General features: G+C 40.5%; 2 protein-coding genes across 8 annotated transcripts in view; both read right to left on the bottom strand.

The window, feature by feature from the left end:
- Positions 1 to 1,891: 1,891 nt before the first annotated feature.
- C10H15orf61 (chromosome 10 C15orf61 homolog) lies at positions 1,892 to 5,671 on the bottom strand. Its single transcript, XM_048867674.2, has 2 exons — positions 5,277 to 5,671; positions 1,892 to 2,115 (listed from the first exon to the last, which is right to left on the bottom strand). Exons 1-2 carry the CDS (start codon positions 5,608 to 5,610, stop codon positions 1,988 to 1,990), a joined length of 462 nt encoding a protein of 153 aa, XP_048723631.1. The 5' UTR covers positions 5,611 to 5,671; the 3' UTR covers positions 1,892 to 1,987.
- A 5,546-nt stretch (positions 5,672 to 11,217) lies between these two features.
- Positions 11,218 to 12,427, bottom strand: part of IQCH (IQ motif containing H) — a 104,807-nt gene continuing 103,597 nt past the window's right edge. For 4 of the 7 annotated variants that reach the window (XR_012670316.1, XR_012670311.1, XR_012670315.1 and 1 more), the window contains one exon: positions 11,218 to 12,354. The gene's annotated coding sequence lies outside the window, so the exon portion shown is untranslated. The remainder of the gene's footprint in view (positions 12,355 to 12,427) is intronic. The other 3 variants (XR_012670312.1, XR_012670313.1, XR_012670314.1) reach the window with 3 other exon arrangements.

Below are 12,427 nucleotides of genomic sequence, written 5' to 3'. Positions count from 1 at the left end.
GCCCATCACTGTATGGACAAGGAGTCGCGTTGCCTGCATTTATTGAAAAACAGGTAAGCAAAGTCAGCAGTACACATTATCAGAAATCAAACAAGCTGCAGTGAATGGAGGTGCAACTCCCATGAAAAGCTGTATTTATAGTCTGGTAATTAAAAACCATTTTATCAGCCTCATGTTGAGACCAAACCTTTACAGCAAAGTATTGACAAGATCAGTTGCAATAAATGAGCAGTATTTGACTTCAAACTTATGAGCTGTAGTTATTTAACTTTTGCTCATTACAGAGGAAATCAGTTCTAACTATTCCAGCAAAATGCTAATAGTGAGTTTTATTATTAATGAAGCTGAATGTAACACTCTCTCTTCTTCTGTGAAAGCTATTTATTCAACTTGTGTCAAGAATATTCTTCAGTACTAAATATATTGGAATAAGTGCTCCTTTGACTAAAGTTTTATTTAGTGTTTCTTTTAGACAAGCACACATACTTCCTTCATAAAGCATGAAACAGTTCACTGCTTACAAATAATTTTCAATAAGAATATGTATGTTGTATTTTGCATCAGTTAATTATATTAGTCATATTAGTGATTTTATCCTTACAAAAAGTCTTTTGCATGTTGTAACATGCTGCTTGGGATACCTAGAGCTCTGAGCCACTGTGTGCTACCCCTTGACCTCAACAAAAGTGAGTTTTGCTGATGATCAGACATGTCAGCTCCCAGCCATACCAGTCTCTCTTCCTCATCAGCAAACTCCTCAAGGCTCTCTCAAGCCAAACCTCATCCATTGTGCTAGTACCTAAGAAAGATAAAACTAAGGTTTTGTGTCAACTATAGAAAACTCAATGCTGTAAGTGTTTCAGATGTTTATTTTATGCCCAAAATTGATATGTTTGATATTTTGAGCAAACCTAGATGTCTTACTTAGCATGTTTGATCTCACAAAAGGTTATTGGTGGATCCCTTGAGAAAAAGATGCACAGAAAAAAAATCTGCTTTTATTACTGATATGGGACACTATGAATTCAAAGTGTTATCACTTGCGTTAATTAATGCAGGAGCCACTTTTCAGAGGCTTGTCAACCACGTGCTAAGCGGTTTAAAAAATTTTGCAAGAGCATATATCGAGGATATAGTGGTGTTTAGCAACTCTTGGTCTGATCACAATAAACACTATTAATGGGATCAATACCCTCAGACCTGTAAAGCAGTGTGCGGAACTGCTTCTTTTAGACTGCTTTAGATGTGAGAGATAAAATCAACTATAGCCAAAGAAAACACAGAATTGTGAATTCAGATATTGAAAGAAAAAGGTGGAACCACTTTTCAGATGTTTACTTTTAAAATATGTTTAGATGTGAATATTCAGTTGACACATACTACATAGTCCGTTAATACGGATTTTAATTTGTGGGGTTAAAAGAGCATTTCAATACATCTGTATAAAAGAAGGGTGCTATTACAGATTCCTTCAGACTCTGATTAGGTACTAGGACAATTTATATATTGTTGAACACCTATGCACAGAGTCTAAAACTCTCATCATTTACAATTATGTGTAACGTATTTGGAGATTGTGTTGCTTGCCTTCAGGTTAATTTACAAACATCATAACCTATCCAATGTACATAAAAAAGGAGATTTTAAAAAAAATAATCAGAAGATTCTTCTCAGCAATAAGCATTTCAATCACTGTCTTTAAAGCTAAGACTTTTGAGGACAGTAGAAAAGTCAATTCATTTTCCAAAGATGCTAATATCTTATCTTCATTGACTCCAATATTCATTTCATGCCTCTACTGAAACAGGAACATTTTTTGTAACTGAAAAAAGGACAATGAAGGCTTTTGAGGACACCACCACATTAAAAAGGAACACACTGAAAACAAAGGTTTATTTTTAAGTTGTTTATATTTTAAAGCAGCAGGAATATATAAATACCCACAGTTGTGAAAACCCACCAAATGAGAGTGCTTGAATGCACAATTTCAGTACATGGCACCTTCATCTTCTTTATTCAGAAAATAAATAGTAACTGGGCCACAACTTGTGTGGACAGTCTCTGTGACGCTAACAAGAAACCAGGAGCCAATTCCATATAATAAAGTTGGGATGCCTACAAAAGAGAAATACTTGTTACATACAACCATTATAAACCAAGAGAACTAAAACTAACACAGGTTTCAGAGTAGCAGCCCTGTTCGTCTGTATTCGCAAAAAGAAAAGGAGTACTTGTGGCACCTTGGAGACTAACAAATTTATTTGAGCATAAGCTTTCGTGAGCTACAGCTCACTTCATCGAATGCATCCGATGAAGTGACCTCTAGCTCACGAAAGCATATGCTCAAATAAATTTGTTAGTCTCTAAGGTGCCACAACTACTCCTTTTCTTAAAACTAACACAGTGATATCTAAAAATAATGGCTATGAAGGAAAATATAAATATTACAGTAGGGGGCTCATTGTGTAAGCAGCTGTACTAAGACAATTCCCTGCATTGAAGAGCTTACAACCGTAGATCCCAATTATGCACTGAGAACCACATGAGCAGACTCCAATGCTCATGAATGTCTCCTGACAGTTTTCAGGGCAGGATCAGGTCCTAATTTATAATAAGATGTAATAAGTGGGGAATACACAGAAGGACTGGAAGGAAGGCAGATAAGGGTAAAAGAGATATGAAACACTTGGCTATAGTGAACTAGCTATGCTTAAAGCTAGATTTAGTCTTTAAAATTTTTTTTTTAAATAGATATTAGAACCCTCTACTGGTCTCTACTTAATTGCTATCTGTTCATAGTTTCCCAAAGAGATCCCAGTAGCGGACATGCAGGACTTAAAGGGAAATAGGGTAGTTACTTTATAGATCAATGGGGAAAGGGTGTCTCATGCACAAGGGATGGCAGAAAATGTGAATATGTTTGTGGGAGAAGTGGATAAAGAAGTGATGGTGCTTGGCATTGTTGGCATCGAAGATGCCAGGAAGGTGTTTAAGAGGAAGGCAATTATTATTGGCAAAGAGTCCTGTGGCACCTTATAGACTAACAGACATATTGGAGCATAAGCTTTTCTGGGTGAATACCCACTTCGTCGGTATGCATCCAACGAAGTGGGTATTCACCCAGGAAAGCTTATGCTCCAATACGTCTGTTAGTCTCTAAGGTGCCACAGGACTCTGCCGCTTTTACAGATCCAGACTAACACGGCTACCCTTCTGATACTTGGCAATTATTATTGTTTATTATTTGTATTATAGTAATATGTAAGATACAAAGTGGATAAGTAGTAAGGGGCTAAGCTCAGAAGGGCCTTAAAATGTAAGAAGAAGCTTGTATTTGATGCAGTGAAAAAGAGGGAGTCCACAGATAGACTCAGGCCCTTCATTCGGTGCCTATGCATGCATGTGCCTAATTTTAAGCATATGAATAGTCCAACTGACTTCAATGGGACTATTCAATGCTTAAAGTGAGGCATGTGCTTCAGTACCTTACTGAATTGAACCCTCAAACAAGGCAGGGGATAAAGAGAGTCTGACTGGAGCACCAGAAAGACAGTCTTAACAACAGTGCTTTGAAAGGACATGTGGGGAATGTTATAGTCAACACAGGAGACGATGAGGGCCTGAATAAGAGTTTTGACTGTGCAGATAGAGAGCTTATCTTAGACAGACAGAGCAGTCTTAGTGCTATTACAGAGGAAGCAGCAATAAGATTTGACAGTAGGTCCAAGCATCAAGGCAGAGAGAGGACAGACTCAAAAATAACACTCAGAGAGCATTTCTAATACAAATTATGTAAAATTTTCAAAGTGATTATTGTAGCATAAATCAGTTTACTGATAACAGCCAGAGCCAAAACCAATAAAATTTGTTAATATGAAAGATTACAATCCTCATAACAACCAACACTTAAATATTAAATGTCTATTATCTGCACATTTTTTAAAAAAAATTACAATGTAATTGATGAATGTTCCAATCAGTGTTAAAACAAGTTTTGGGGATAGATTGCTTCTTCATGTAAATCGCTAACAAATGTTATACGAATACTTTCTTATTATTAAACAATTAGGTTGCTGATGTGCTAAGACCACGGCCTATCATGCTGACCAATATTGTCTCATTGTTTTTTTGTACGGTATCGAACTGTTGTCTCACCTTATACTTAGATTGGAAGCTCTGTGGGGCAGTGACTCTTTTTTTAATTCAGTGTTAGTACAGACTCAAGCATAATGAGGCCATGGTTGATGACTGGGGCCGCTAGGCACTATGGTAGCACAAATAATAAATAAAAGTGTATACTGTGCTAGTGTCTGAAGACCACCACCAGCTTGGTTCTCATTGTGCTAGGTACTGTGCAAACAAGTAATAAACGGCAGACCCAGTACTTATTTTCAAGAGCCAAATTCTGCTCTCTTCTGTCTGTGCAATCACGTTGACATCCGTAAAGCCAATGGCAGTAGCAGCAGTTTAACTGAGGGCAGATTTTGGCTCCCCATAATATTAGAAATTATTTGTAATAAGATAGGTAAATTTTCAGATGGTATGGTGTTTTACTTCAGTGGATAGTGTCCCATGATTTGTTTTCAGTGATAACATCTCCTTACAAATTAAAAGTTACAGCTGCTAAAATGTGTCAAATATAGTTTTTAAAATACTTAAAATCAAGTAGGGTGCAAATATCTTTCTTGACAGTCTGATGGTGTCACTCAGTAGTCAAGAAATGCTCCTTAGAAGAATGAATGAGCACCTGGGTATTTTAAAGGCTAGCATAAGTAGTATTAAAAACTTGTTACCTAAGCAATAGTTAAAAGGCCAGTGAATAGTCTTGGACTAGACAAGTTTATGTTAAAAAACAAAAACAAAAACCCATCAGTCACAGCGATCAACCGTTTACCGGCCTGCAAAGGACCAAGGTAAAGGGGACCTGAGGAGGGTTAAGCTCCGTGCAGTATCAGGTCCCTGATCTTAGACAGGAGCCAGTGGGCACAAGAAGACTAAGCAATTGCTCAAGGGGGGGCCCCGATTCAGTATTAAACCCCCCCCCCCCATATCATTCATCTTATTGGACCGGGGCTTGTTCACAAGCGCACTGGGCCGTGCTGTGTGCCGCAGTGCGTGGTTGGTGGAAGTGTCACCAGCATTTCTAGGGGTGGGGGGGCCCCCCAAATATTCCTGCTGGGCCCCCGCCATGGGCTAGCGCCGCCTCTGACGTCAAGGGCCAAGCGCGGGCGGAGGGGGCTCGCTGGCCGCCCTGCGGGGCTCGGGGGCCGGCTCACCCGCGTTGACGAGCTTGAGGGCGGTGAAGGCGGCGTTCTGCAGCGCCAGGTCGCGGCGCGGGGCCCGCGAGCAGTGGTACTTGATGAAGGGGAAGCAGCCCGTGCGCAGGACGTGGTAGTTGGCGCCGTCCACCTGCCAGTTGAAGTGCGAGAGGCCGAACTGGTCGTTGCGCACGGCGCTGTACTTCACGCAGTACGAGGTCCAGTGGGGCAGGCCCCGCTGCCGCAGGTGGCGGCTCAGCACCTCGGAGGCCTTGGGCTTGGCGGCGGCGCCCCCGGCGGGCGCGAGGAGCCGCCTCAGGGCCGCCTCGTGCAGCTGCCGCAGGAGCAGCATGCCGCGGGCAGAGACCCCCGCAGCGCCCGGCCCGCGCGCCCCCGGCCCCGCTCTTGGCCGTCCCAGCGTGCCCGGCCGTGCGCGCCCCCGGCCCTGTGCGTGCGCGCCCGCCAGCGTGGCACGGCTCGCGCCCGGAGCTGGTGGGCGCGCGGGCGGGTCTGCTGAGTGGGGAGAATGGGAGTCCCTGAGGGAGGTGTCACGTGGCAGGCTCCCGGGTTATAGGGCGGTGTGAAGGGGTAATGGGGTCACCTAGGGGTCCTGATAAAGAGGGTTCCTGAGAGGGATATTGGGGGTCACCTGGGGTTCCTGATATTAGGGTCCCTGAGGGAGATACTGGGGGTCACCTGGGGTCTCTGAGGGGAATACTGGGGGTCACCTGAGGTCCTTGATATTAGGGTCCCTGAGGGAGTTACTGGGGGTCACCTGGGGTCCCTGAGGGAGTTACTGGGGGTCACCTGGTGTCGTTGATATTAGGGTCCCTGAGGGAGATACTGGGGGTCATCTGGGATCCCTGATCGGCAAGTCCCTGATTACAGGGGGTCTCTGAAGCGTACGATAGGGGTCACCCAGAGCTATTGGGGGAGATCATGGAAGCTCCTGATTCTAGGCATCCCTGGGGGCAGAGATAATGGTAGGTCACCTGGGAGAGTCCTTGAGTTGGCACAGTCCTTGTGTGGAAAGTGGGGGTCCCTGCTAGGAACACTGGAAGCGGGAGGGTGAGATCATGAGACATCCCACTCCAGAAAAATCAATCTGCACTGCTGCTGAGGTGAGCTGTTGTGGGATACTACTGTAGGAAGTGGCCAAAAAATAACTTCAGAAACTAAATGGAAATTAGACACACTGACATGCCCTTTGTCTCCTCCCTGTTCAAGGCAGGTACATCAATAGACAGTACTGAGAAAATGCATTCATAATGTTCATTTACAAAAACTATCACAAAGAACCCTGAATGGGCCAATCAAGCGACTCATCATTATGTTTTATTATTCTGTATGTTCTGCGCATTGAAGAGGCCACCCCATGGTTTCTTGGCACATGTTGCAATTGGAGTATGAAAGAGATTAACCTGAGTGTGAGGGGAAAAGTTGATTTAGGCCATATTATATAAACACACTGATATTATTTAGTGAAGTTTGAAAGCAACATCTGAGGTTGAAATTGGGTTGAATATTTTAAAGCTCTTGGAAGAGGAATATTTTAAAATCATAACTAAAAATTCTGTGATATGATTTATCTAAACAAAACCTAAGGTTTTGAACCATTAAATATTCTGTTTGAGAAAAAAATGACTGTACAGAAGAGTAAACTGAGAAATGGAAACAATTTCTTTTTTTTTAATAATTATGAGCAATATCTCAAACTCAGCAATTTTAGACCATTGAGCTGTGTAGTATGAATGTGCTAATTAATCAATTACTATACAACAATGTACCATGTTTATTTACTGTAATGCACTACATGACTATGTAGCAGAACCAGTAATTATTAATCATTGTCAGTAACAAATTTGACTCAAGTTCACCTTTCTATAATTAATAGAGCATATAGTTCGCTTTAATATCTTTCTTTATTAGCAGCAACAATGACAGGATAAAAAGGAAGTGGAACCTGACGCTGTGGTTCATTGAAATGCAGGATTGGACTAATGTATCATACTCCTACAGCACTATTTGTGCTATTACAGTCCATGGTCAGTCGGTGTTTACATTTTAAGTTTTGCTGGACTGAAATCTATTGAATGTATTTGAAAATAATTGCTTCTAATTTTTAAACTATATTAGTTTGGAGTTTCAAGATATTTTGCACTTATTAATTTAAATGCCTGCATTTGCTCTTCCTTGTAAAAATGCATGGAGAGGAACAAAATAATCCTACAGCTTTTTAAGTGTAGCCTCTCATTAAACCAGTGAATGTACTGATATCCATATGTGTGTGTTCACACTGTGTACTACAAATGGAGGGAGAGAAGCACCTGCATTTTCATAAGACCAGCAAAGCATCTCAGACCCTTCACCAATGCAAAGGAGCGTGGCTTGGTATGTATGTATGTATGTATTTAAGATGAGCTTATGATAAAAAGTTGAGTATTTTTGGGCATCCATCTGAACATCATTCATTTAGAAAGAACAACCCACCCTGACAGCAGTGCTGCTGCATAATAAATGTTGGCTGGACAGTTTATGCTTTATACATTGAAGTCTCTATTTTTTGGAGTGCACTGTGCTTTTATATCATTGCTGTTCCAAAACCTCCTCTTGAAATGTGACATGCCACTTCTCAAAGAGTCTTTGGGGTGAAGATGGAAGACAACAGACTGTAAACTTTCCATAGTTAAAGTGAGTCACAATTTACCAGGCTGTAATTCTGTAGTAATTTGTTTTGGATCTTGCTATAAAATAGCAGAAGATTAAAATAAACAAAAACTATAATTTTGGAAATAGTATATTTATTATTTTGGTCCTTTCATCATGTACACAAAATCCCAGAAACTACTAGTTTAAAACCTTTAAGAGCTCGAGTCCTTCCCCAAATGTAATAGAAGTTCACAACCATGAGTCAGACTATTACAGTGAAAAATAAACTTCTGTATTTCATTATGAAGGCCTTGCTGAAGAAATGTAACAGCATAGCTACAAAACAATAGGATGACATTTGGTAATAATTCCGTGCACTTTTATACCCTTTTTTATCAAAGCATCAAAACTGCCTTGCAGATATTAATGAAGTCTCACAACCTCAGAATGTGTGTCATATTATCCCCATTTTATAGTTAAGGAAACGGAAGCCCTGATCCTACATAGACTTACACGTGCTCACTTTACACACATTAATTGTAATGGGATTACTCACAGCATGTAAAGCTAGGCGTGTGCGTGTTATTGCAGAATTAGGGTCTGAGGGAGAGAGTTTAAATTACTTGCTCCAGGTTATACAAGTCTGTAGACAGCATTCAAATATTGAAGTCCTGACTCACAGTCCCCCACCCTAATCATTAGACCACAATTATTCCCAAAAAGAGGCACCAATATTTTATTATAGTCAATAAGAGGGTTAGATCTTATCAAATGAAAAGAAAGCTCTCAGTGTTACTCCATTCAGTACATTATTTCAAGTACTTCACATTTCATAACAAATTATCTTTCAGGAACTGAAGTAAGAATACTTAAAGCATATGCCTAACTGTAAGCACATTAATTGTCCCATTTAGCTGGTGCTTATGTCCAGAGGTCCCATTCACAATAACATTAATACAACTAAAAATATTTAAGTTTTTGAAACATTTATAATTGGCATAGTTGAGTTTTTATAGATTCTAACACCAGAAGGGATCATTGTGATCATCTAGTCTGACCTACTGAATAGCGCAGGCCATAGAACGTTCCCAAAATCATTCCTAAAAAGTACATCTTTTAGAAAAACATCCAACCTTTTAAAATGGTCAGTGATGGAGAATCCACCATGACTCTTGTTAAATTGTTCCAATGTTTAATTACTCTGTTAAAAAATGTATGATTTATTTCTAGTCTGCATTTGTCTAGCTTCAACTTGCAGCCATTGGATCATGTTAGAAAGAAGAGCCCCATTATTAAATTTGTTCCCCATGTAGGTACTAGTAAACTGTAATCAAGTCATCCCTTAACCTTCTAGTTGTTAAGCTAAATAGATTGAGCTCCTTGAGTCTCACTATATGGCATGTTTTCTAGTCTTTTAATCATTTTCATGATTCTTCTCTGAAACTTCTCAAATGTATCAAAATCCTTCTTAGGTCACCAGAACTGGACACACTATTCCAGCTGCCACTCTCCGGCTGCCCAGCTCTGAAGGAAGCGCCCCGCTAGTAGCAGCGCAGAAGTAAGGGTGGCAATACCATAGCATGCCATCCTTCTGCACTGCTGCCTCCAGAGAGCGGCGGCTGTTGACTGAGGGCCCAGCTCTGCAGACACCATACCATGCCATCCTTACTTCTGTGCTGCTGGTGGCGGCGGCGGCGCTGCCTTCAGAGCTGGGAGCCCGGCCAACAGCCGCCGCTCTCCAGCTGCCCAGCTCTGAAGGAACCGCCACCGCCAGCAGCTGTGCAGACGTAAGGGTAGCTGCACCGCAACACTCCCTCCCCCCCCCCCCCCCGCCAGTTCCTTTTTGGGTCAGGACCCCTATAATTACAACACTGTGAAATTTCAGATTTAAGTAGCTGAAATCATGAAATTTACAATTTTTAAAATCCTATGACCGTGAAATTGACCAAAATGGACCGTGAATTTGGTAGGGCCCTACCGATAACTATCCAGACATGAGCCCCCTAATCCCAGATGCCATATTTTCCTACCACTCTAGACCTGGATCATCATGACCCTACAAAACCAAGGTGCAAGATATCTTTATTCAAGGGGTCATGTTTTCCTGTGGTGAGAGGGAATAGAACGTACTGGCGTGAGCATGGGATTAAAAGCACCATGAACACATTCTGCTGAAATATATTTGAAATTTATTTTTTTAAAATTGAAAATTGGCATTTTAGTTTATAACAGCCATATTACTAGAAAATGACATTTCTGACACCAGCAGCATGAGAGTTGAATGTGAGAGATTGTAAAGCAATTTCAATCCTGCCATCAACTCAAGGCTCAGAAGTGCTAATAGTAATTAAAAACTTTTCCCTCCAAATACATTTCACACTTTGTACATGCTGAGAAATAACTCTCACCACGGGAACTTTCAGATTGCGTGTGCTGAGTAAAAACAGGTACAGTTTTCTTTTGTCAGAACAGAACAAAGACATAAAGAGGCAGAGGGTTTCATTTACTCCTAGGACACTGCAGTCTACTGAGTGCCAGTGAACTAATGAGCCTCTCAAACCTTATGTTGTTCTGGCATGAATCAAGGCTTGATTCTTCTTAAGCCTTAGGAAACTAGCTAATTTCCAGGTTGATATCATCTGCAAAGTGGCTCTCCCCCGCACCCCATTGAGTGTTTGTAGTGATTAGTGGAGAGATGGGGTTAGGTCAGAAATCTAGGAAGAGTCTCTTGTTAAGAGTAGGGAAGTACACTGTGTGTACCTTAAAGAAAAGGAGTACTTGTGGCACCTTAGAGACTAACCAATTTATTTGAGCATGAGCTTTCGTGAGCCACAGCTCACTTCATGAGCTGTGGCTCACGAAAGCTCATGCTCAAATAAATTGGTTAGTCTCTAAGGTGCCACAAGTACTCCTTTTCTTTTTGCGAATACAGACTAACACGGCTGTTCCTCTGAAACCTGTGTGTACCTTGGTTGCAGTGGGGAGGAAGTTAGGAGTTTACTTATCTTCAGCACCTCAGAGAGAGAACAAAAAGTGAATATATCCACTGTTCTTGTTTTAAGGATTAATAGGCAAACAATGCTGTTTATGAGTTAAGTCTTTCGGCAATGGACTTCTTGGAAGCAAAAGATCACTAGTGCATCTATCAGAGGCGAGAAACCTGCCGATCTCATTTCCAACTGGAGCAAAACAAAGGCTTCTAGAAAGGATGATTGTTGGCTGAATTCCACAGTAGAAAAGCCTGCTTGTGGAACTAGTGTATCCAGAACTGAGGAATTATTGAGACTACCTGACAAAAAGACCCAAACAATTTAAAAATATATACATTTATATTTTATTTGAAGAATAAATCAACATATCTTATTACAGTTCTCACTTCTATTTTTATTTCTTCAACCACTGTGGAGAATACAGAGGCTGATCAGAATTTTATGCAGAGTTAACAGATCTGTGGCTCGTGAATGGCACTTGAGTATTTCAGTTAAATCTGTCTTTGAAAAAGAAAGGCACTGTATACTGTAGTTCCATAGTGAATTTCATTACTGACTCGAAAACCCTGGCTTTGGTATTTGCTTGAGATTTTTTAGCTGTAGGATGGTAGAGACTTGGCATGTTCAGGAGATAATGCATTCAATCTGCAGGAAGAAATAAATTGTAACTTAAAGCAAGAGCATAATCTTCCAGCAAGATAAATATTACAGCCTTGGTTGGGGAGACTGGTCTTCCCCTTTCCATTGCCCTCCTGTCCTGAAGACAGCAAATGACAAGTAATCTGATGCTAAGAAACGCATAGGAAAGAAAAAGTGATTTTACCATCTATATTACTTACACAAACCATTTCTGAGTGTACAAAATCTTCTTTTCACAATTTACAAATGGGGCAGCAAAAGAATCCTCAAAAACAAAGAAAGGAAAACATTATATTTTAACAAATCTGGAAAGCTGAGGAATTCTAGAAGACTGAAAAAAAGTGAATGTGGTGATATTAAAAAGGTTAAATGTGATTACACGGGTTACTATTGGCCAGTTAGCTTGACATGGATCCCAGGGAAACTCACTGAAAGGCTGATATGGGATGCAGTCAATAAAGAATTAAAAGATGGTAGCATAATTAATGCTAATCAACATGGTTTTGTGGAAAATAGATCTTGTCAAATAAATATATCTTTTATCGATGAGATTACAAGTTTGGTTGACAAAGGCAGCTGTGCTAATATAGGTAGATTGCTATATGGCATTTAACTGAATACCACACAGAATTTTGATTAAAAAGTTAGCACTATTACAAAATCAACATAGAACATATTAAAATGATTAAAAACTAGCTAACTGATTGATATAAAAAATAATTATAAATGGGGAACCATCATCCAATGGAGATGTTTTTAGTGGGATCCCACAAGGATCTGTTCTTGGACCAAAGCTATTCAGTGTAATTATCAATGACCTGGAAGAAAATATAAAATCACTGCTGGTAAAGTTTTCAGCTCATACAAAAACTGGTGGAGCGTTAAACAACA

Source organism: Caretta caretta, chromosome 10, assembly GCF_965140235.1.
Source record: "Caretta caretta isolate rCarCar2 chromosome 10, rCarCar1.hap1, whole genome shotgun sequence".
NCBI lineage: Eukaryota > Metazoa > Chordata > Testudines > Cheloniidae > Caretta > Caretta caretta.
Note: the sequence above shows the minus strand (reverse complement) of the source record. Positions and strands in the feature narration are given on the sequence as shown.